Source organism: Nestor notabilis, unplaced genomic scaffold (assembly GCF_000696875.1).
Source record: "Nestor notabilis isolate BGI_N333 unplaced genomic scaffold, ASM69687v1 scaffold2218, whole genome shotgun sequence".
Taxonomy (NCBI): Eukaryota; Metazoa; Chordata; class Aves; order Psittaciformes; family Psittacidae; genus Nestor; species Nestor notabilis.
The window spans coordinates 235,788-256,473 of NW_009938551.1; the positions used below are offsets into that span (position 1 = coordinate 235,788).

The following is a 20,686-nucleotide window of genomic DNA, read 5'->3' on the forward strand; positions in this document are numbered from 1 at the left end:
CTGCAAGAGCTGATGCTTTTGACCCTGGCAGCAGGGTTGTATGTTATTATTGATGTCAGAGGCTTGCCAGCATTACATTCCCTTCTAACCTGATTTAAACCTGCAAGTTGGGTAGCCTGAGTGGCCACTGTTTCCTTAGATTCACATGACATCCTAGTGCATGCACAGTGTTCAAGTTCCTCTTGAATACTTGGCCATTGGTATTTGTTGGAAACTTGAACAGTGGTGAATTTTATTATCCTTGGCAGTTAATTAAAGCTCTCATGGGGAATCGGTGAATTCAGTTCATGTTGCTAACAAGTTAACTGTCAAATTCCCTCTATGTTTGGGCATTGGGAAGTGTGAAAACAGGTGACTTCTCCATTTCTCTCTAGCCTCTGCTTGCTGGCACAAACCCACATGTCTTGGATTTCTAAAATGTCTGAAAACTACAGTAATCCAAGTAACAAACGTCAAGATGATGATGCAAATCCCACTCCTTATTCCAGTGATTCATTTCTAGGCCATTTAAAACTTAAATTACCCACTGAAATTGCCTATTTGTGCTGAGTGATGTGCCTCCAGATTGCCCTTTCTCAGGCAGCAAAAGGCAAAGGGCTGACTTGCTTGGGGAGACATGCTTCTCTCCTGCCAACTGGCTGCCCAGCAGCTCCTCCTGCCTGTGATACTCACCGGAGCAGAGCCCTGCTGCCCACATGGTGTGGCAGCGCCTGGACCTAGCTGTACAGGGGAGTGTGTGTGCATGGTGGGACTGTGCTCGTGTGGTAAATGTCAGCTTGCAGAGGTCAAAGGATGACTCCCACCCTTGGAAACAATGAGCTCATCGGGGATGGGGTGAGAGCTGGAATTGTCCTGGGCAGACTCGGCAGTACATTCCTGCATGACACATCATGCTGTGAGCTTCTGGCCATTTCTCCAGTATGTTCCCCTCTGCTTGGGGCTCCCTGTTTTTAGACTAAAAGCACAGTGCCTGCAGAGTTGAACCTTTACATCACTTATCTGTACACATCTTTTTCCATATCCGGATTTTTCTTGCTTTGGTAGAACAGGGTAGAGAACACAGCCTTTTAAATTGTTTAAATTGGGCTTTCACAGTCCCCTATCACAGGCAGCCATTGACATCAGAAGTATGATGCCTCCAAGCAGACATGTGTTTAAGGCAGGCTTTTCTTTGCTATAGAAATCTTTTGTCAGGGAGCTTGTAGGAGCATTTGCTGTCATACAGAGAGGCATCTTTACCTAACCAGATTTTCAGTCTCAGTATTGCTCTGAAAGGCATGCCAGGTGTCTGTCCTCTCCTGTGATTTAGTAGCTTTCATGACCTCCCAGTTACTTAGACTCACTAATCTCTGTCATGAACAGCCCTGCAGGAGAGGGCCCTTTGTAAATGTAAGGAGGAGAATGGGGTTGCCAGTGGTCAGGCATTGGTGTACAGACATATGAGAACTCCACAAATAACACTGAGCCATATTTTCGCAGAAGACAGAGAAGGTCGATTTCTCATACAACCAGTTAGCAGACCCGAAGTTTGCATTCTATGACCATAGCCTGGTTGAAGCTGTGAAGCTGAGTGATGTCCCAACACACAGGTTCTTCCGGCTGCTCTCACTTTGCCACACAGTGATGCCAGAGGAGAAGAAAGAAGGTGAGGACTGTTGAAGACACCAGACTGAATGGTTATGTTCACCTTCTCTCCACAGAAGCTGTTACTGGTTCTTTTGGCTCCCTGATGATTTTCTGTAGTATATGGCTACACATAAATCAGAGTCTTTGGAGATACCACATGGGAAGAGAAAGGACCAGGGCCTCCACTCCCTGTGTATTCCTGTGGTGGAGCTGACACTACTGCAAATACCACATCTCTGGAGTGCAGAAATTGCAGGTGCCACAGTTTCCCTGAGGTGGCATATCGCTTGTCCCACTCTTTCTCTACTCTGCACCAGGTCCCATAAAGACCACAGAGCACCTATCCACTGGGTAGTCATTAGCTCCTGTCACTCAGTGTTCCCACAGGTACTGGGTCAGCCTCCTGACATCCCAGATTGGGTGAAAATTGTGCTTAAAAGGCTAGAGCTATTAATTGATACATATAAGTGGAAAAGACTGATGAGAAGCGTACATACAGATGTAATTAGAAGGGGTTAAAGTCAAGGAAGCTGTTCTCTCAGAGACATCTGTTGGACTCCAAAGAGAATGTTACAAGAACCCAGAAGATTCTAGGAGTCTTCTTGCACGGGCCTGGAGGATGGGTTGATGGGACTTGATGGAGGCGTGGATTTAAGGTGCTTTTTTGTGCTGAACCTCTGAGGATAGACAGAAAAGCAAAGGACTAACTGCTATATAATGTATTTGATTTTGTATTTGTTTAGCCTCAGAAACAAGGCAGAAGCCACATTACATATTTTTTCTTGCATGTCAGGCAACTTGGTGTATCAGGCCCAATCTCCTGACGAGGGAGCCCTTGTCACTGCTGCCAGAAACTTTGGATTCGTATTCAGGGCTCGCACACCGGAGACCATCACCGTTGTGGAAATGGGAGAAACAAAAGTCTACAAACTCCTGGCGATTCTTGACTTCAACAATGTTCGCAAGAGAATGTCTGTTATTGGTATGTTCTCTTTGCTCCCTTCTTTCCTTTCTCACTTTTTAGGCTCTCATACCTCATGCTGCTGTGATGTCTTTTCCTCCTTTCAGTTCTTTCTAAATAACATTTTCATCTGAGCACTTGAGATGAGCTGCCTTGACCTTTCAATAACACAGCAATAGTGTTAGATAAAAACTTACGAAGGTGAGGAACGTCTTAACATCTGGATCACAATGATGGAACAGCCTTCTGAAGATGCTAAGCTCTTTAACATATCTTACTTCCCTCATTATAACACAGGAAAGGGCTTCCTTCTAATCAGCTTTAAAAAGTATAAGCAAAATCTGAGAAAGTGGGAAAGGAGAAAGCAAGGATGAGTAGAGAAGTGCACTTTCCTGGAAGAAAAATGCATAAATGATTCAAGAAATCTCATGTAGCTTTTATCAACTCTCCAGCACCCTCAGCTATTTCAGGAACTGGAATGTCAGAATTGTAGCAAGAGAGTGGTATTACCTTGGCTGGTAGAAGCAGTAAGAACTGCAGGACGAGTTCACTCAGAACAAATGGTTCTTGACTTTTGAATGCAGATGTCCAGCCTAAAGTGCTGCCTATAGGAACCTTGTAGTTCAACAGAGCATCTGCTCAGACCAGTGTAATACGGGTACAACTTTCTGTGTTGCTACAACTAATGTGGAGAGTAGTTGCATTATTTTCTTTTCTAAGCAAAGCTTGTTTTGATTCCTGGGAGTCTGATAAAGCCTGATGGAATTTAGACACCTCTGGAAACCTTTCTTTGTCTTGATGGAAGTGCTTTGAATCTCGAATGCCTCAGTCTGGGATTTGTGGCATTTCTTTTCCCCTTCCTCGTAGTGCGGAGTCCAGAAGGTGACTTGACTTTGTACTGCAAGGGGGCTGACACCATTCTTTATGAACTGCTTCATTCATCCTGTGATTCTCTGAAAGAGGAGACCACAGAACACTTGAATGTAAGTGTTTTCTTCCACAGTCCATCCCTGCATTTGATGATTTTCTTTTCTCTGGGTAGGGAAATGTACTTTGTGTTGAGACAAAAAACAGATTTCAGAAACATCACCTAAGCACCAATTTTTTAATTATGGAATGAAGAGGAAAGTTAGTGTATGAAGCCTTAGGTCTCAAATCAGTTGTCCAAGCATGGGCATCGGGTGCTGTTTGAACTGCTCCAGGACACCTGTGTGGCAAATACTATCAGGATATTCGGAAGACCTGTATTTTTCTGAAGCAGCTAGAAGCCAGTCAGGATAACACCTGAAATGGAACAACACATCTGTGTTTTGGCAACTCAATTCCCTCTAAGTCTGCTGTTACAACACATACACCCAATGCATCCAAGCATGCCTTGGATTGGCATAACTCAGGTGAGTAAAGGGCCACACAGCCATTCACCTTCTTGAATACAACTGAGATCTGCAGTGATTGTGATTCAGGAGGTCTCAGTCAGAAGGGACAACATAGATGACGGGACATATACTCACTCACCTTCCCTTCTTCCTGATCATATAGGGGAATATTGGCAGCAAGAAAAATGCATTGCTCAAACTTTTTGCTTTTTACATTGTTGACGGTGTGCACTGGGAGGTGGTCAAGCCCGGGGGAATACCTCAGTTTTCACAAGTGGATCTCTGTTATTCCAACACTGAGATCCAGACAGTCAATCTTACCTCCGCAGAAAGCAGTTAGAAGGACTTGCTGAGATCATGACTGACTGTGTTCATGCTGTGCGTTTCACTCAGCATTTGTACAGTAAAAATTTTGAGCCCATGCCTAAAATTCAAGGGTGTGTTCAGTGTTTATTTATCTCCCAGTATTTTGAACCTTTCATTGAGAAACATGAGCCTGGAAAACAAGTGCCTGGTTAATGTAAAGCTTTAGAGCCAGAAAGCAGGAAAGCCCTTTTGAATTTGTTCTTTATAAGGACCATGGATGGTAATGATGAAGTGGCCTGGAAGTAGTTTTTGAAAAGTACCCCAAGGTTTGTAATGTAAGGTGTGACATTTTTCAACCACCCTCTGAGGCTTTAGTCAAGAAGCTTTTACAGATAGCTGTTTGTTTTCCAAGGGTCCTTTGTAAGCAGACTGACTTTCTTTGACCAATTCTGCCTTACTGCTGTATCGCAGGAGTTTGCTGGTGAAGGTCTGAGGACACTCGTGGTGGCTTATAAAAACTTGGACGAAGAGTACTTTCAGGACTGGATCAGGCGTCACCATGAAGCAAGCACTGCCTTGGAAGGACGGGAAGATAAATTGTCAGAGTTATATGAAGAGATTGAAAAAGACCTCATGGTTGGTGTTTCAGGGAATCTGGGCCAAGCCCTGGGGGAGGCAGTGAGGATGGTGGTTTGTCAATAAACTGCTCAGTATGACTTCAGTAAGCATTGCTCTTCAAACAGCTCAGTGGGTTGTGTGACAGGAGCAGTTAAGAATATGGCAATCCTGGGTTTTCACTGGCACCTCCGTCAGGAGCCTGTAAGCAGAGTGTCAGCCACCAGTGTAGGGGAATGGGTTTATTTTAACTCATGTGGGTGTCGGAGTAGCTTTCTCGTGATATAAGTGACATACCAGAGCCTGAGGGAGATGACGTGGACACAAATATTTCATAGCTATCCTTTGTATGTGCGAACGGCTGATCTATTTATTTTCCTGTTTTTGAAATGGCAGGCAGTGAATAATCCCCAGTGCCCTTCCATTTCAGAGAATGTTTTCTTTGTTCTTGCAGCCCTGGGCAGGATGGGGAGATGATGTCCATGAACATGTTTGTGTCAATTTGGAATAGGGCTAAACTGTGATCTTCAAGTCATTCTTCTCTCCCTGAGTGTTGTTACAGCTTTTTGAATGCCCGGGGGGGTCTGCCTATGTTTTAGAGCTGTGAATAATGAATGAAAAGGATGTGTGGGATCTGAGGGGAAGCAATTCAGCTTTTACACTCGCAGCAGTGCTTTCCTGAAATCTTGGAAATCCTGGGAGCTGCACCTTTGCTCATTCCATTAACTGTATGCTCAGGATGCCAGCAAGGCCTGTCTGGATGGGACTTTGAGCAACTTGGTCTAGTGGAAGGTGTCCCTGCCCATGGCAGGGGGTTGGAACTGGAGAAGCTTTAAGGTCCCATTCTAGGATTCTATCAAGAAGCAAGTGCAAGCTGAGGAAATGCTGACCTCCAGAACTTTTATAGTCCGTGGGGCAGAGCCTACTGCCCTTCTGGGTCTCAACAGTGTAATGGAAAATGCAGATCCTCCAGTCCAGAGAATATATTGTGCAGATGCTCTGTGGGTTCTGTTCAAAGCATGAAAGACAAGGAGGTTTAGGAGGTTAAGGGAGACAGCTGCTTTGCAAGAAAGGGTTATGAAGCTCATGGCTTGGATAAAGAAAAGGTCATTGTCTCACAGGAGGCAGAAGTGTGGCTCAGAAGAGATCTGGATCACCCGACCCTTCTCTGTACACTGTACAGGAATGACTTTACTTCCTGAGGGTGCTCTGGGAAGAACAAAGGGTGGGTGTAGGAAAACGTGGCTTGTGACAGAGAATGGGTGTGAGAGCCAGAGTTAGCAGGAAGTAGATGGGTGTAGAGGACTGCCAAGCATCATAGTCTGGTTGATGGGCAAAAGCAAAAGTCCCTCTATGTGGCAGGCTCATGCTAGGGGCCCTAAAGGGAGTAAGTGTATAAGAACACAGGGGGATGGAACGTGGTTGGATTTAGAGAATAGTAGTAAAAATACTATTCAGCATTGATTGACCTAAAAACTAAGGAAGATCCACAGTGAGGAAGGCATCACGACTGTCCCTCCAGCTGCTCTTACACCAGGTAATGGGCAGCCTGTCAACAACATCATGGTGCCTTTCTGCAGTGTCTGAAAGACAATGGCTGTGGGGAATGGAAGCCCTTGTTCTCTCTTCCTGGGCACATTAGACATCAGTGTCCATCTTTGGGTTTCCAGCTCAGACTCAGGCTGCCAAGGATGAGCAGGTGCTCCCAGGAGGTGTCTGTGTATGCTACAGGCACTTAAGCTCTTGCTAGCTGAACTAGGGACTACTGCTGTAAAATGTGGATTGTGCAATTTTGAGGACCCTATAAAGAAGTTCTGTCAGAGCTGTTGTCTACGTTGGTAACACTTATAGCTGGTGAATGATGAATACCCCAGGAAGCCAAAAGGTATCTTGGGCTTAAAGCCAACTTCTGAATTTAGTTTCCCAACAGCAGGAGGTAGGTGGTAGCAGATGCTGTCTAAAACTGAGCTAGCAGTGAAACCTTCATGCCCCTCTGACAATAGGTTAAAACCACCAAGTATCTCCAAAATTCAGGAAAAGTAATAACTTTAAAATAATGAAGGTTTGTGACGTGAGCAGCCCATGGTTTAGTTGTGTGACAGTGAGGAGCAAGGCAGGAGACAGGTCTGTTATGGGCTGGAGACGATGTTCAGCAGCCATAGGACAGCTGCAGTTTAATATAGCTAGGAGTAAGCTTCTACATGAGAGGATGTATATGGAGTTTTGGGGACACAGATACACAGCTGTCTCTGTCCCTCAGTTAAAGCTCTATCTGATGTGAAGGGAAGTGTCTCCTTCACACTGTAGGTCTCCAAACATATTGGCAAACAACTTCATGCATGTTCATGATCAGGGCTCTGCTCGATACAGTACCTACGCTGAGGAAGAATGAAAATCAGTACAACCATACTCTTGGATTTGTTTGCTTGAGTGATTACCTGGAAGTCCAGTGCTTTCTGCTTTGCTCGCAGTGGGAAGACTTACCAATTCCCTGACATTTTCTGTTAAGCTTCTAGGTGCTACAGCAATTGAGGACAAGTTACAAGACGGAGTCCCACAGACAATTGAGACTCTTGCCAGAGCCAACATTAAGATATGGGTTCTCACTGGAGACAAGCAAGGTAAAGGGGCTGCAGCTTTGGGTGTTTCTTTTCTCTCCCACTGGTGGGATGGTTCTGCTAAGGCCTGTGTTCTCATTCTTTCTTCTTTGAAAACTGCACAGAAAACAAATTGAAAGTGCTTTGCTTCATTGCCAGCTTGGCAAAACTCTAGTTACCTGAAATTAGACCACATAACTATAGCTAGTGTCTGTTCTTAATTCCCATCCTGAGTCTGGAAGCAGTGAGAAGGCAGCATCCTTTGCCTTCAGAGAGATCACAGAGAGCATCCCATGGTCTCTGTCACATGCTATGAAAAGATATCACTTTAGTAGCCAGCCATCCTGGTGAAGAAGTTGGAAAAAAATCTTTTCCTGCTTTACAGGAACTTCATTGCTAAAATGGATATTGGGTCTATTTCAGTTTTGACCTGGCATTACTGATCCAGAACAGAAATGGAGGAAACATAGACTTTGGAGAAAGACAGAGCCTTGGGCAACATAGTTCAGTGTGTGGTGTCCCTGCTCATGGCAGGGCGGTTGGAACTAGATGATCTTAAGGTCCTTTCCAACCCTAACTATTCTATGATTCTATGATTCTATGATTCTATGATTCTATGATTAAGTTGGAAAGAACAGAACTCTAGCGAATTCTTTCAGAGAAATAGTAACTTTGCTGAAACAACGGTATTCCAGGGAGGCCAGAATTGTTTGCAAGTAATTTAATCCAAGAAATGTGCAGAGAATTTTCTTGAAAAATTAAACATTTCATTTTGTCATGTTCCAAATGTAATAGTTTTACTTATACCAAAATACTTTCTTTTTTCCTTCATAATTTTCTGAACAAAATGTCTTAATATTCTGCTTCAGAACTACAATTTGGGGCTTTTCTGGGAGTAGGTGAGGGAAAGTTAAAAATCCTGAAAGAGTTTTTTGGAATCAACATGTAATGTCTTTTGTTGCTACACACACATCCGTCAAAGGGTGCTTTAAGCTTTTTGATCTTGATTGGATTATTTTTTCTGTGGCCTTATGAAGCCCAGTTAGCGGAGATTTGCTGCTACATCCATCAGGGTGACTCTCCTGGCTGTCTTAAACTGTTGACTCTGAAAAGCTCAGAGCTCTTTTGGGTGAGAAACAGAGCTTTCATCATGTGTGTAAAAACGCCACAGAGTTGGTGGAGGAGTTTGGGGCTGCTAATAAGACTCATCTTCCTGGTTTGTCTTTCCCAGAGACAGCGATGAATATTGGTTACTCCTGCAACTTGCTGAATGATGACATGGATGATGTTTTCATTATTGAAGGCAGCACATCTGATGATATACTTAACGAGCTGAGGTAAATGGTGGAAATACACAGCTTTACTGCTGTGTGCTGGCACTGTTTATGGTATTATTCCACTTTTTTTTTCCTATGGGTTCTACTTGTTGCAGTTCATTCAGGGACCTTAAGTAACCTCCCTGGAAGATCCAGCAGCTAAGCACAATGTAGAAATCTCCTCTGATGATAAACTCTGAAGCTTCTTGATCCAAGAGATCAAATCCATATAAACGTATAAGAAAGCCAAGTCAGGCAAACAATATCAGGTGACATTTGGAAAGTGATCTAAAGCTACAAAGCCTTCAGCTCCAGGCTTGAGATACGCTGTTTCTCCACTGCTATTACCATTCATACAATACTCAATTCATTTTGTCCCTGCCCATGGCAGGGAGGTTGGAACTAGGTGATCTTAAGGTTCTTTCAAACCCAAACCATTCTATAATTCTATGATTCTATGATACACATTGAAGACATTCATCTGGATATGGTCCTTTCCTAGTATTATCTGAAAACCTGCCTTTCTCGCTAGCCTCAACAGTAGACATGATTTCTTAGGTGTAGGTGGAAAATGGGATAGTTTTTCAGTCTTTTTCTCTTTAAATAGGTGGTTGCCAGATAATACGTACATAAAATTTGGATTCCTTTTGGGATACAGTCCTTCATGACACTCAGATGATTTGTTTGATTTTAAATTAGCAAGAGTTTAGCACATATTTATTAGAGTTTCAGAAGCATGGGATGATCTACAAAAATAGCAGCAGCTAAACTATGCATGTTGTTGTAGGGATACAGGAAAAAAGGTAGCATAATTTTTTTTATTTTCATAAAGTTGATTTAATAAAATGTATATATCTTTATAAGCCTTTCATTATTATTCTGAATTCTTTTTTAGGGATGCAAGGAAAAAGATGAAGCCAGACTCCTTCCTGGACAGTAATGAAATCAACATTCAGTTTGAAAAATCTTCAAAAAAACCTAAAATTTTACCTGATGAGCAAGCAAATGGGGTGTACGGTCTGGTTATCACTGGCCACAGCCTGGTAAGAAAATGTTATGGCTGGTAAACCATGTTGTGTCTGAGTTCTCTGAAGAACTTAATGTGATAGGGACATGCTGGAAGTCTGAAAATGCTTTAAAAAATTAGCTGTGGAGGACCAGATTCATTTTTTTCCTCCCAACTGAAGATTAGATTCAGTGGTTTTTTAGACATTAAAGGTGATGGGCAAGGTTTCAGAAGGCTCAGCAGTAGAGAGTTGGCCTGACGTTAGGTGAACAAGAGGGGTTGAATAGATGGATGAATTTTCATTTCCAGAAAGATGCTAGAAAAATAATCAGGTAATTTATGGCTGAAGCAAGGAGATATGATAACATCAGACATGGGTTTCAAGTATGCCAAGAACACATTCTATGAAATATATCCATATTTAGTATTATAACAGATATATTTAATGGATAGAATATATATCTTTTAACTATTAAATCATTTGATGTTCTCTCCCATGATATTCTTCCAAGCAAACTGAAGTAATATGATCTAGATGAAATTGTTAAGTGGTAGATGCAAGACTGCTTGGAAAGTGAGGCTTTTAAGGGCTCACTGTTGATCTAAACCAAGAATTAAGTGGCATCTGCAGGGGGCTATCCCACATCTATTTGATATTCAGTGTTTGCATTAACTGCTTAAAAAAAGAGCAGATAACAGCAGGCTGGGAGAAACTGTAGGCATGATGGACTTCAAGATCAGATTTGAAAGCATTTTAACAAGTTGGAGGAGAATGCAATTGAGTAGAACAAAAGTCTTGCTCACCACTTTCACTAGACACATACAATATAATCAACTAGACACATACAAATTCAGAGACATGTATGTAAAAGCATCATCCATCCTTAAGACTTGTGAAGAAACCATCCTGATTCATTTTGCATCAGTAAAGTATTAGCTGAAATAATTCCACTTATTTGGGCCATTTTCTTCAAGAAAATGTAGACCAACTAGAGAGAGTAAAAAGAAAACTGCAAGAGTAGTCATGCATGATCTGGAAAGCATGGGAAGAACTCAGAAAGGTAGGATTTCTCAGCCTGGGGAATACTAATCAGCCTTGGAATTACTCTTAAAAAAATAACAGGTAAATAAAGCAATGGAATTAAACTGAGATAAGAGGGTTTGGGGTGAAATGTCTTCCTGATGAGAATAGTGAAGCACTGGAATAGATTTGCCATCCTTGGAAATATTTTAGAACAGGTTAGAGGGAAAAAAACAATTGAGATACATTCCAGCCTGTCTGTGAGAAAGGCTTAGTCATATCAGGTTTATTTGTCTGTTGTGTTTTGCTTTCTCATATTGCAGGGGAAGCAAAGAGGTAGATTTGGAAAGAGCCGGGAGGTGCTGCCTTTCAGAAACAAGATGCTTTTGTTCCCTGTGGTTGATACCTCTCTTGATGGCAGCCCAGCAAACTTAATCCCCAGCTCTTATACCAGCCCAGCAAATTGCTATATAGAAGATCTCATTTCACTCCATCTTTGGCTTGCATGGCATGTATGGAGACCCTGTGCTAGATGGGACACTTTGAGGCTGTGTCTATGTTGTCAAGTACCCTTTTTTACACTACCTTCCTCTTTAACTTCAGGGCTCTAATCCCCTTTAGATCCCCAATGTAAAACAGGCAAGAGCTCTCCCACATAGATTTGGTGCATCTGCATGGGCAAATCCTCTGACACCCCAGCCAGCCACAAGACCCTGCCTGTTCCTGCTCCATCTTCTCAGCCTGCAGCACAGACCACAAGTGCTGTGCTACAAAAGCACTACTAGCAGGAGTGACAAAGCTTTCTTTTTATTTGTGGAAAACCTCACACTCACCCACGCCCTGGCAAGGAGATGTGTCCCACACAAAGCAAATCAAATCTGGGCTGTGTGGGAGCAGCCAGTCCACATAGCCCACAGTGGAGTGGACATAGCCATGGACCAGGACCATGGCTTTCTCCTGGGTGTGGACCACAAGGGCACCGTGGACAAGACTATATGTTATTTATTTATTTTTATGAACCTAGAGTTTGATCAATGGTAATGGTGCTTATACTGTCTTACTCAAACACAGCGTCTCATCAGTGCCATACCCCTATGTGCAGATGTGTGGATGTGTGGGATGGCACTTACTGTGGCTACACACATATGAGATCTCACTTAAGCAAAGCGCGGGAACATAAGCACATTAACAACTGTAATGGCATCATCATATTAGTTAATTTGTGTGCAGTGCCATTAATAGACTATGTGTTAACATTTTGCTAGTGCTGTTGTGTTTGAGAGGATGTTGTGGCAAAAGCCATCTCTATCTGTGCTGACCAGCTGGTGCTAAAGCTAAACCATAAAAAGGTCTTTCTTACTGAGCAAGCCGGCCTGCCACTGATGGGAGGGGAGTGGAGCACTGATGACTCACAGCTCTCTGTTTCAAGAAGAAAGAATATCTGGCCTAATGATTGTCTGCCTTATGCAGACAGGGCCTGCTGTAATGGAAAGAGGAAAGAGGAGGAAAGAGCCCTGTAGATTCCTCCCATGCATATCTACTGAGATGAGACACCAAAGAAGAGAGCCAAAAAGCATGATCTGAAAGAAATATGAAAAGGTAACAGTGCTCCCTCCTCCTCATGCAGAGCTGGAGGGGTGACCAGACATCCACTTACCTTGTGCTTGCCAAATAGAAATAACACGGCTGGCTGGTTTAAAGGGTCAGCACTCAGGGCAAAGTTGTCTTTTCCCCTGGCTTTGTGTTTTGATATGTCATGCCCACCTGAGCTCAGCTTTTTCCATGTTTTGTTTTAATTAAGTACTCCCTATTTGAAACCTGTTTATACCACGGATCTCTCAGAGCTTGAAAAATAAACCAAGAGGGATGAGCAAAGACTCTCCCACATGAAGACACTCAAGTCTGCCTCAGGCCCAGCATCAGCTTTGTTAGTTTAGTGGTCCTGTTGTTTGACAATTCTGCTGCACTGTCAGGTTACATCAGCCAGAGCATCTGTTGTGCATATTCAGCTGGGTGCACCCAAGATGCAAGCCCATAGGTGCACACTGTGTGGCATGATGCTGTGCAGTGTGGATGCTCCCTGTGACTGAATGGATGGATTCACTTAGGGTATATCAATCCTTCCTCCTGCCAATGGAAGAACAAGCACATTCCTCATTTCTTTCCCACTGCATCCTCTTTGTCATGTCACAAGTTGCTGTTAGTCTGACCAGAACACCCCCCTTTCCTACTTCCTCTAAGGCTTATGCGCTGGAAGAGAATCTGGAGCTGGAGCTGGTGAGAACTGCCTGCATGTGCAAAGTGGTGATCTGCTGCCGGGTGACTCCCCTGCAGAAGGCCCAGGTGGTGGAGCTGGTGAAGAAGTACAAGAAAGCTGTGACCCTGGCAATTGGAGACGGTGCCAACGATGTCAGCATGATCAAAAGTGAGTGATGGACAACAGCCAGCATGCTGACTTGGTGATGTATTTGCTCTCTGAGGTGGTCTAGCAGCACGAACACATCTGACTGCCTTCTGTACCACCGGCTTTGTGGCACCAAGTGGCGGTGTCCCAGGTTTTGGCAGGGTTCTACAGAGCACCATCACTATGGGCTACTGGTGTCTCCTGTCTTCCAGGACACAAGAAGGGCCCTTTGCTGTGCTCCCACCACCAGGATTGCAGAAAGCTAAGGTTGCACTTGCTGGCCATTTCTCTGTTTCTACCTTAGAACAGACTAAAGCCCACAGGGGCTGTATCGTGCCCACCTATGTGTCTGCATGGCCGCTGTCACAAGGGTGATACAGAGAACCAACAAGTTTGTTCCAGAGAGGGCCTGTCTGCAATACAGAAAGAAAAATCTTCACACCTCTAAATAATCTGTATAATGTTTCATGAATTTTTTTAACATTTCTATGTGGTAGGGGTATTTGTCAATTACCTCTTGAGCTATAAATTACACACTTCTAGGTGCCTTCGTCCTTGAGCATCATTTGATGCTGCATTACCTCAGTGAATTTATCATAAAAATCCCCTAACTAGGTATAATTAAATAAAGATTATTCAGAAGGGCCTGTGCTAATCTTCCTTGTGTTAATTTGCAAGAATTGATTAACTGGAGCCTTTTAATTAAGAAAGAAAAGGCTAAGTAGGGAGCTTCAAGGAAGATAAGTCAGGCAGCCAGTAAAGAAAGGGTAAGAAAAGTTAAAGTGTACATGATAATTAGAAGAAAACCTGTTCCCCCCACGGGAGGGCTGGGACTTTGGGATTTTATCAATTCACTGTTCTGTGGAAAGCTCAGCCTCCAGTTATCAAGATTGTTCTCATTAGTTAAAGCTGTATAATTAGCTGTCACATTAAACTTATGTCCGCGTTTAATAAACCCAAGTTACTATTTAAAAAGACGTGGCTCTTCTATCTAATTATCTGATTGAACTAATAAAGCCCAGGAAATGTAAAAAGGCTACAATCTGCCTTGTAGCACTGTGTCTGAGAAATCTACAAGGGGTCTGAAGATTTTGCTTCTCTGGAGTGATGTTTTATGGCTGCTGGAAGGACATGCATGCACGTAAATATGAGTTACATGTCAGTATAAATTGAAGTTATTTTTTCATAACAGCGGCTGTAATGCACAACAGCATTTATACTGCTGGAAAATGTCCAGAAAGAAAAAACTAATTGTCACAGAGGGTGTAATATTGAAATAATGAAAGCCCAGTTACTGGAAATGCATCACTACAGCCAAAATCATAATGCTGCTGAAAGAATTAATGCCTCAAAGTACTTTTTATATTTTTAAGAAAGAACTTTACAGATTACTTTCTGTGAAGGCTGGGAGGGTATTAACACAATGTCCCAGTGCAGGGAACTGATTTTAAAAATGGAATAATCAAAACTCCCAGTGTTATGACATGACCAATAACCTTCTCATTGCAGCTGCCCACATCGGGGTTGGTATCAGTGGCCAGGAGGGGATGCAGGCAGTCTTGTCCAGTGACTTCTCCTTTGCACAGTTCCGCTACCTGCAGCGTCTGCTCTTGGTCCATGGCCGGTGGTCCTACATCCGCATGTGCAAGTTCCTCAAATACTTCTTCTACAAGAATTTTGCCTTCACATTAGTGCATTTCTGGTATGGGTTCTTCTCTGGCTTCTCGGCACAGGTAGGTCCAGCTTCTGTTTTATCATTATCATGCGCAGCATTTTCAAGAATGGTATCCGGAAACATTTTAAAAGGAAATAAAATAAGCCATTTTCCCCCTCACTAGCAGCACACAGGTCTGTTTCTTCAGTTGTATGAACACAAAGACAATACTGCTGCCTTCACTGTGCCTGAAAACATTTAGATGCATTACAAAGCACATAGGTCCCTCATGGGATTTTCAGAAGTGTTCAAAGTGGCTACAGCCATCAAACAAGGATACAGATTAGACAGAGGCCTGACTAGAGTGGCACAGGTCTCTGTAAACCCTCTGCTTGCCCTGTAAACACATTTGAAGCAAACTATTTAATCCCAGGACACCTGTGTGCTTCAGAAGCTTGCAGGAGCAGCAAACTTCCTGCAGTGAAAAATCTGGTGTTAGTTTAAGACAAACCAGTCCCCAACCAAACCCAGCCTCTGGGAAGCACAGAGAACATGCAAGATAGCCAGATGGGTGCAGTCAACTGCTCACCGTCTGCCCCTGCCTGCTGCTGCCCAATAGAGAGCATGGCCTTGCCGAGGCTGATCTTGCTCCTGCTGCTGCTGTGCTAGGTGCAGAGCAAATCCCAGAGGGCTGGCATGTCATGATCCTTCCCCCATATACTCATACATCCAGGTTGATGAGCTTTAGTTACCTGGTGGTTTGGTCTTGATAGCATCTCAAACCAAAATGCTCCATACTTTGTGTATGCTGTTGCAGAGATGGAAAAGGCAGCCTTCTACTAATGCCATGCTCTGTTTTGTTGGGTTTTTTTAGACTGTCTACGACGAGTGGTTCATTACGCTTTACAATTTGGTATATACCTCTCTCCCGGTGCTAGGAATGAGCCTCTTTGATCAGGTACTATTTCTATCACCCCTTGGATTATTTTTTCAGGAGCTTTATGTTCAGGTGCTTTGAGCTGGTTCCATGAAGCAAAAGCAGCTGGCTTTTTGGCTAGCTATTGTGGTAGCTCCTGAATTTGTTTCCTGACAGTGAGATCTGAGAGCAGAGAAAAAGGACAGACCAGGGAGGTGTATTTCCTAATGTGGCCTGGGGGTTTCAGTGTGTGAGGAGAGACTTTGGGGCTAGGCTGTTGACTACAGTAAAAGCTGCCATTGTAGCACTCCCCTGAAGTAGTCACACCTTACTAGCTGTGTTCATGAAGCCTGGCAAGTGACTTTTTACATGAACGAACAATGAATGAAATAGATCTCTGAAGCCAATTTTTCCAGGCTTAGCCTTTCTAGTAGAAGTCTTTCTGCACTAATTCTGCATGCACATTTCTACATCATTATTACTGCTCAGCAAGACACAAGAGGAATAAAGCTGTTTCTATATGACTTTTACAAATTAGATAAGCAGGAACTTGCTACTCGCAGTGGTTCAGCTCTGGACATTAAAGGGATTCAAGTCAGACAGGAGTGGACCTGAGTCCAAGTGAACCCAGGAAAGATATCTCCTATCCCTTAGCTTCCAGGCAACTCTCTGGAAAGCAGACCATGCACTCTGCTTAAGATGAAGTGTACTTCCTTTTTTCTTTTTTGCAGCACTTGTTGGTTTTCTCAAGAAAGGAGAAATTCAACATGTAAAACATGTCTAGGTGACCTTGGGATGTGGCTTGCTGGTCAGCACAACTGAGTGAATTGTGTGATAAACCTTTTCTCACGGAAATGCATGTTATAGAGATGACAACCCTAAGTGGTCTTGTGAGGCCAGTTGGGTAGCTGCGAGCAAATCTGACCGTCTCTTCTCTACCTTCAGGATGTGGACGATCGTTGGAGCTTGCTGTTTCCCCAGCTCTATGTGCCTGGCCAGCAAAACCTCTACTTTAACAAAATGGTGTTTTTCAAGTGCATGTTTCAAGGGATCTACAGTTCCCTCATTCTTTTCTTCATCCCCTATGGGGCCATGTACAATACAGTGAGAAGCGATGGGAAGGCTATTGCTGACTACCAGTCCTTTGCACTGATGGTCCAGACTTGCTTACTGATTGTGGTGTCTGTACAGGTAAGGCATCCCAGGTAATATTTTTAGGAATTACTTGTTGTGTTATGAAGGCAGCATCTGGAGGGCCACCTGGAATCCTGATAGCATTGTATTTGCTGCTGTACATTGCATTCTTGCAAAAAACGAGATTGACACCAGATTACTCTCCTCAGTTCATCAGAGCAGCAGATCTGTCTACTCTGAAAGATCAGGGTGACAGGAAAAACAGTCTCTTCTTTGAGAAGTTTGCAGTCATAGCAGGCAAAACAGGTAAGGCTGGGCATAGAGGACTAATTCCAGTTTCATGGGAAGGGTTTGACAGGACTGTCTGTCTGCCATGAGGTAGTTATTTATAGGGTTTCCATTATAGGGCTGTCTCTGTAGCCTAACCCCATGCTGCAGATACTAGGTCTGCAGCAAAGACTTGGGTGGTACAAAATTCAGATGGTACTACCAGGGTGAGATAAACTTCTTAAAAGAAAACCAATTAATCACACATCCCTAGGAAATGGTGTCTTCTGTGTGAGGTCTTGTACGCTCCTTCTCCATAAGTATGGCTCATTTGAATTTTGTAGCCAGTACTGGTCACTGATGAATGCTTGAGAAGAAGGCAAGAACAAGTCAAACATGCTTGCCCTGAATGGTCTTCCAGCATCCTGTGATCTGTGGCTTGGTGTTTCTTGAGACTTTAAAGAATAAGTCTTGGTGGAAGCTGTGCAAAGCAGAGGACAAGCTGTGTTCAACATGGATCTGCTAAATAATTAAGGCACTGACCATAGCTCTGTTCTTTCAGATCGGCTTGGATACCTCTTACTGGACAGTTGTGAACCAGTTCTTCATCTGGGGCAGCCTTTCTGTTTACTTTGCTATCACTTTCACCATGTATAGTGATGGCATGTACCTGATCTTCACAGCCTCCTTTCCCTTCATTGGTAAGCCCTGGGACAAATCTGGATTGCACTCAAAATGGGCATACTGTAGGGCTTAAATCTTGTCAAGTATTTCTATTACATGTTATTACATCTCTAGAGGCAATAACAATGTATTGATTGCCTTTTCTACAAGAAATGCCAGGGTATTTCGGAGGCTGCTGGGAATGCTTGTTTTGAAACCCATCCATCTTGGTGAATGTTTTCCTCATTCACTTCCTTGCATAAGAATGCAGGTCTACATGCAGCCACAGGAATGGTCCTTTAAATAAACCTGGTCTTTAAATAAACTGAGCTGTCTGCAATTTTTCTGCTGCTCTTTTATGTTCTGTTTCCAGGTGTCCAATTCCTACAGATATCTAGAGGCATTTTATTTGCGGAAAGATGCATGTTCTTTTGTAAATAAGTTAACATGTTAGTACAGGAAAGCACAGGAGTGCAACATCCAGTTAGACATGCAAAAAACACCATTTGGTTATGATAGGCCTTCAACCAGGTTAAGTGGCAAATTCCCAACAAAAAAATTCTAGTGATGATCAGTCCTTTGTATTACTGTACATAAGACATTTATGAACACATGCAAAAAGTGAAGGATAACATAGAAATGACTCCATCTCCTGAAACTCTGACCAGGAGGAAGATGAAAGCTTAGCAAAGTAATTCAGATATTTTCAATAGCCCTGTGCATCCATAGCCAGTATTGGTACAGCAGTGTTAGGAGACTCTACTTCCAAAGCCCCAATGCTTTTCAAGTCTCAGATTGGTGTATTAATCAATTCCTTTATTTCTGGATAAATTGTTAGGCCAAGGCTTGTTTTCCCCATCTTCACTGCACATACTAGGGTGATTGGCCATTTTAGAAATATTTGAGATGCAGGTCAGTTGTTGCTATGTGTTTTCCAAGCAGATGTCACATTCCCTGTGTGATGGCTTTCACTATCAAACCTAATGAGTGAAGACAGAGTGCCTGTTCAGTTTCCAAAGACAGGTGAAAACTCACTTGCCATATCTCTATCTGCTGTTCTGTTGGTACAGCATAGGTCAAATTAGTCGTAATGCTAAGGCTGTTTAATAATGTCTCAGTCTGAAACTATTTTTAAGAAAAGTGTTTATAGTCTAGACTGAGACAACTTGTTTTCTTTAATTTCAGTGGAGTTGTATTACAGCAGAATTTGGCCAACTGAAAAGAAAACATTCATCAACTTTACTGCCAACAACAGCATCATTAAGCCCTGTAATGAGGGTTTTGCAGACTGTTTGTTCTATCTTGCATTCCTTCAGTTTTGGAGAAGCCAAAAGTGAACACCGTGGTTTCAAAGAAGGTGGTAGTGTCACGCCAGCACACGGCAGCTCCTCTGCCAATGCACCCATCAGGCTACACTGCCTGTGCAGACACCTAGAGCAAAACAAGCTCTTCTTGTAAAGGGCTGCTATCCCATCGCCTGCTGGGCAGTCAGTCAGTACTCCATATGCTCCAGGAAACGGTGCTGGAAAGTAATAGAACAGTATTCCTCCCCTTGCACTAGAGTCCTGGCAGAAGGTGAGAGGGCTGGATTGCTGCTGAAGGTCTCCTGAAATATTATATCAATCATTTGCAGTGATTTGACCCTTTGTAAAGAGTTAAGGCGTTTTCTCTGATATGCTTGTGCCTCTGAGTTGTTGCTGCAGTTGTGCCTGGATGTTGCATTTTACTTTGCTCTTCTGAGACAATGATATTGGTATTACTGTCCTCTCTACAGCAAGATGATTTCACTGTTGGAGATGGTGTCTGCTTTATATTTTGGTCTGTTTATCAAGTGCCTCGGAATCACAGAGAGCGAAAGGTACAGATGACTGTTATGGTTTTAATCCTGCTTTTTGTTTTTCAGGTACGGCTCGAAACACCCTCAGCCAACCAAACGTGTGGCTAGCAATCTTCCTTAGCATCACCCTCTGTGTGCTGCCTGTAGTCGGCTTTCGATTCCTGAAGACTCAGTTAAGGCCAACTCCCAGTGATAAGGTAAGGAGATACCTTATTAACTAATTATTAATAAGGAGATACCTTATTATTACCAGAAATCCTGCTCACTACCACTTAAGCTTCCTGTGGAGCCATACTGCATGGCCTTGGCATTGCTCATATTGTATGGCCCTGTAGGTGCAAGTGCTGCCATCCAGCTGCCCCCTACTCCCTCAGGAAGGATGATTGAATTCGGGTTTCAGCACAGCTTAAAACCATCGGCACCTGGGACCAAGGCTGAGATTACTTAGATGTGGGTTAGGTTTCACTAGAGCAAGGAAGTGGCACTATTTTTAGGAGCAGGGTTTAAGGGCTGTGGCTCTGTGGCAAAGGAGTGGTGCGTTCCTCCTGACCTCATGCTGTACAGTTTTTAGCATGGCAGACCACAGCCCTTCACCCTCCACCCAGGAGTAAGGCTTCGTTATTTGGGGGATTTTTTGCTTCAGTATTTACTTCGTTTGTAACCAATAGTTATATGCCCCTTCTGAAACCACCAGGAACATGGAGATGAGGCCACTAGGTTTGGGAGAGGTCGGGTGGGCAGAGAGCGCGCAGCTCACTACAGCCGACGGACCCCTCGAGGATCTTAGCGCTAGGCACAGCTCCCCGGCTCTCTGTCAAACAAGAGCATCTGCAAAATGCTACTGCCACCTGGTGCTTCTTCCCTCTTCCTGCACGGAGCTGTGAGAAACCAGGGCTTGAGCACAGCCCCAGGGGCATGCACCTCTGCTCGTCAGCGGCTGCCCGAATCATAGAATCATAGAATACTTAGGGTTGGAAAGGACCTTAA

At 43.5% G+C, this 20,686-nt stretch overlaps 1 protein-coding gene across 1 annotated transcript in view; it reads left to right on the forward strand.

Annotated features, from left to right (window-relative positions):
* Positions 1–20,686, forward strand: part of LOC104409489 (phospholipid-transporting ATPase ID-like) — a 96,988-nt gene that overhangs the window by 74,129 nt on the left and 2,173 nt on the right. Inside the window, exons 14-26 of the mRNA XM_010019366.1 lie at positions 1,480–1,645; positions 2,420–2,608; positions 3,455–3,570; positions 4,741–4,905; positions 7,394–7,505; positions 8,713–8,818; positions 9,693–9,840; positions 13,066–13,249; positions 14,738–14,961; positions 15,757–15,840; positions 16,744–16,989; positions 17,762–17,900; positions 19,766–19,896. Of these exons, the coding sequence (XP_010017668.1) occupies positions 1,480–1,645; positions 2,420–2,608; positions 3,455–3,570; positions 4,741–4,905; positions 7,394–7,505; positions 8,713–8,818; positions 9,693–9,840; positions 13,066–13,249; positions 14,738–14,961; positions 15,757–15,840; positions 16,744–16,989; positions 17,762–17,900; positions 19,766–19,896 (2,010 nt within the window). The remainder of the gene's footprint in view (positions 1–1,479; positions 1,646–2,419; positions 2,609–3,454; positions 3,571–4,740; positions 4,906–7,393; positions 7,506–8,712; positions 8,819–9,692; positions 9,841–13,065; positions 13,250–14,737; positions 14,962–15,756; positions 15,841–16,743; positions 16,990–17,761; positions 17,901–19,765; positions 19,897–20,686) is intronic.